At 34.1% G+C, this 4,686-nt stretch overlaps 1 protein-coding gene across 1 annotated transcript; it reads left to right on the top strand.

Moving 5' to 3' along the window:
• The first annotated feature begins 658 nt into the window (after positions 1 to 658).
• LOC142450932 (olfactory receptor 6C76-like) lies at positions 659 to 1,600 on the top strand. Its single transcript, XM_075552867.1, has one exon. The coding sequence runs from the start codon at positions 659 to 661 to the stop codon at positions 1,598 to 1,600; it is 942 nt and encodes a 313-aa protein (XP_075408982.1).
• Positions 1,601 to 4,686: the final 3,086 nt, after the last annotated feature.

Raw genomic sequence — 4,686 nt, 5'->3', positions numbered from 1 at the left:
TGCTTTCTATTGGACGCATTTTAGATATACGCTCATCTCACTGTTCATAGCCAAAATGACCTTGCCAAAAAATACCTACCTTGTAAATGTGCCATCGGGTGAAAAATTAGTCAGTGCAAGTGGAAGGACAGTGAGATACCACAATGAAGTGAAGCATTAAACACTGCTTATATGTATAGCAAATTAATAGTATGTTATAATTTGATTGTCAAAATGCCACCAAAGCGAATTATGCAAATCTAAGTGTAATCTTAATTTTTACATACTTATGTTTCCATTTGCTAATCAATTTGTAACTAAGTAAAATCATTAACTTTTTTTCTTAGAATCACTTTTATAAACAATAATCTATAATGTTGTATTCAGATATGAATGCCATTACCAAGAATCAAAGGTGGTGCTATGGTCTATTTTAATTAAACTTAAAAAGTGAATACATAAAATTGGCATGACTGTACATATTAGATATAGATTTAATTCTATATTTCAAATGTATTTTCAGAATTTAATTAAATTGAGTAGCTGATCTATTGCAGGCCTCACATGTTATTTATTTATTTTTTATCTAACAGAAATGACAAAAGGTAACACTGAAATCACTTAGTTGCTGTTGCTTTTATTTTCCATTTATAGATATAGCAGACACACATGTTAAGATATGAAAAACCAGTCTTCTGTGAAGGAGTTCATTCTACTGGGAATAACCGATGACCCAGAAATCAACATTTTGATTTTTCTATTTCTATTTTTCACATATATACTGAGTATAACTGGAAATCTGACAATTATCATTCTTACTCTGGTTGATTCCCACCTCAAAACTCCCATGTATTTCTTTCTTAGGAATTTCTCTCTTCTGGAAATCTCATTCACAACTGTTTGCATTCCTAGATTTTTGGTCAGCATTCTTACAGGAGACAGGACCATTTCCTATCATGCTTGCCTGGCCCAGGTCTTTTTCTTCATACTGCTTGGTTCAACAGAATTTTTTCTCCTGACTGCCATGTCCTATGACCGTTACGTGGCTATCTGTAAGCCGTTGCATTACACAACAGTCATGAGCAGCAGACTCTGCATCCGGCTTGTGATTAGTTCGTGGGTTGTTGGGTTTCTCATTATCTTCCCACCCGTGATCATGGGGCTTCAACTGGATTTCTGTGACTCCAACGTCATTGATCATTTTGTCTGTGACTATTCTCCTATGCTGCTGATCTCCTGCACAGACACAGCGTACCTACAGCTGATGGGATTTATCATTGCAATATTTACTCTTATATTCACATTATCACTGGTGATTCTTTCCTATGTATTCATTCTAAGAACAATTCTGAAAATTCCCTCTGCTGAACAGAGGAAAAAGGCTTTTTCCACCTGTTCCTCCCACATGTTTGTTGTTTCCATTTCTTATGGAAGCTGCATTTTCATGTATGTAAAGACCTCGGCGGAAGAAGGACTTGCTTTCAGCAAAGGTGTAGCAGTGCTGAATACTTCTGTGGCTCCAATGTTGAATCCATTCATTTACTCCCTGAGGAACCAACAGGTGAAACAGGCCTTTAAGACGTTACTGACAAGGTGTTTCTCAAATAAATGTCAGCTATAAAGAGACTCAAATATGAGATTTACATTAAACTCTATGCCTAACATAATCAACATTGCTTTATTTCCCATTCACAACTGCATTCAAATTCCCTTTCTTCCAGGTGTTGTTTTACATTTACTCAAATTTTATCTCACTGGTCCAATTACCTTTTATATTTCCCCACCTTGAAAACCTTCTCAGCATTGGTGATAGTCTTCATACAGTTGAAGATGACATTGGTAAGGATGCCTGCATTGATTAGCAAATACTTTTTGAATAATTTTCTTTCTCAGCAGCAATCAAAACCGAAATAAAAGTTATCATCAAGAAATTACACTGTATGTATTTTCTTAGTGCACAAAGAGTAATGAAGTAAGCTCTATTGGAGAGAGAGCTTATTTTAACCTTTTGTGTTTCTCTTTTTCATTGTATCATGTATACTTTTGAGTTTCTTACTATCTTCCTATGTTATTTGGGGAATAGTGACATATCTATATTCTTAACCATGCTTTTAGTATTATAAGGTTTATGATTTATGTCTGTGTATGAATATTCAAGCTAATACATAGCTGGCTCTGATATGTCTATGTGGTCTCAATACTCCCACCAGGCTACACTTTAAAGAACTCTACTGATTGTTGGTTCATATCTATTCCACTCTTAATTTGTTAATTATGAGCTTAGAATTCATCTGAGGCTCCACTGCAAAATAGTCTGACGTGTCTTTGTTATCACGAATTCCTATTTCTTCTATGATTTTCTGTCAATACCAGCCATGTGCTTTGTGTCTTCCAGAGGCTTTCAAAGCTACCAGGACTCAGATAATACATAATGTGTTTCTGGTGTTTTATCAGTCACGGTTTTAAAATAATATCTATTTTGCAATGTTTTGTGGTATGGGAAGGATATGCGGTTAAGTATTTTTGTACAGTCCACACATTGACGTAGAAACTTTATTAAGAAATTCATAAGCATAATAAGTTCTACATCTATAAGAATAAATGTTTGGAAATCACTGTTCTTAGTATTCATCCATTTACTTCCATTATATCTTCATGCACAAACATTACATGTGCAAGCAAAATAATTTAATTAGCTATCAATATGCTGTGTTTCTTAAATTTTTATTCAAATTATCTGTGTTTGCTCCACTTTCTTCATTGTTTAAAAAAATATTCTTTTTACCAATGTCTCACAGAATCAGGTAAAAATAGTCAAGATTATGTAAAAATTGACAAGTGCTATCCAAGTATGAATTTCCAAAACACCTATATAATTTATGTGCTATTATGTCTCTGCAAAACTATTAAATCTGTTTAAATATTATTATGTTTTAAATTTGCTACTCACTTCAGTTATAATTGGGAGGTATAGTAGACGCTCTTCTTACATTTCCTGGATTTATATTTTCTGTTTGGGGAATTTCTGTTATTTTATTTTCCTTCCTAAAAGTTTTAATATTTCTGTATTTTGTGATAATTCTATACAATTTTGGATACATGCTTTTCATTTCTTATTGAAAGCATTGTAGTAAGTGTGAGATCCATCAATGCATATGAAAAAAATAATTATGTGTTTTTCAATTTTTTTTTTTTAATTTTAACAATTTATTAGGGGCTCATACAATTCTTATCACAGTTCATACATATACATACATCAATTGTATAAAGCACATCTGTACAGTCCCTGCCCTAATCATTTTTTTCTCCTCTTTTCTTTTTTTACATTTTATTAGGGACCCATACAACTCTTATCACCATCCATACATATACATACATCAATTGTATAAAGCACATCCATACATTCCCTGCCCCAATCATTCTCAAAGCATTTGCTCTCCACTTAAGCCCCTTGCATCAGGTCCTCTTTTTTTCCCCCTCCCTCCCCTTTCCCCCCTCCCTCATGTGTCCTTGGTAATTTATACCTCGTTATTTTGTCATATCTTGCCCTATCAGGAGTCTCCCTTCCCCCCTTCTCTGCTGTCCCTCTCCCAGGGAAGAGGTCACATGTGGATCCTTGCAATCAGTTCCCCCCTTCCAACACACTCACCCTCCACTCTCCCAGCATCGTCCCTCACACCCTTGGTCCTGAGGTATCATCCACCCTGGATTCCCTGTACCTCCAGCCCTCATATGCACCAGTGTACAGCCTCTGTCCTATCCAGGCCTGCAAGGTAGAATTCGGATCATGGTAGTTGGGGGGAGGAAGCATCCAGGATCTGGGGGAAAGCTGTGTTCTTCATTGATACTACCTCGCACCCTAATTAACCCATCTCCTCTCCTAAACGCCTCTATGAGGGGCTCTCCATTGGCCGACACTTGGGGTGTTTTTCAATTTTTATAGCCATGTGTCTGTCTCTTCCTCTTTCTGATCTATCCATCTGTACACATCTATACACACACTTTTACATCTACACATTTATATATATTATGGCTTGTTATACATTTTACTAAGATAAATTATGATAACTTTGCAAATCATTGAGCAGTAAATTAAAGGAAATGAAACAAAATTGACAAAAAAAACACCATTAAATACTAAAATCATTTTATGTATCTATCTATAAATAAATGCATATAAATATTCTTATACTTTATGAATAATAAATGTATAAAATAAATATTTTTATCATTTCTGGGTCAATTAGTTTTCATGTAGTGGTCTCACTGATTTCAACCAAACTCAGATTATCATAACCAATCTGTAGTTGCAACATAACTGCTCTCTGAAAAATATAATTACATCTAAAATTACTCTAGTCTTTGTAAGTTTATTATCATCATGTCTGAAAATCTGTGAGCCTTCAATCATTAGTGTATCAATTAAAATGAAATTTATTACTTCAAAGTTTACATAGTTTATTTTTAGTAGTTGGTGTATTTAACAATGGATTTATAAATCATTTGAAAGTCAAACTTTTAACACTCAAAGGGGCAAACAAAAATGTGGTTTAATCTCTCTAACACACAGTTGATACCATTAATAGAAAAAGTTCACCAAAAAATAAGACATAGGAGGTTTGAATATCCTTCTAAACCAAATATACTTAACTGGCATTTTTAGAACATGTCAATCAACATTAGTCATTTATTCTATTTTCAGGTGAA

This window comes from Tenrec ecaudatus, chromosome 6 (assembly GCF_050624435.1).
Source record: "Tenrec ecaudatus isolate mTenEca1 chromosome 6, mTenEca1.hap1, whole genome shotgun sequence".
NCBI lineage: Eukaryota > Metazoa > Chordata > Mammalia > Afrosoricida > Tenrecidae > Tenrec > Tenrec ecaudatus.
This window is presented reverse-complemented; position numbering and strand designations above follow the sequence as displayed.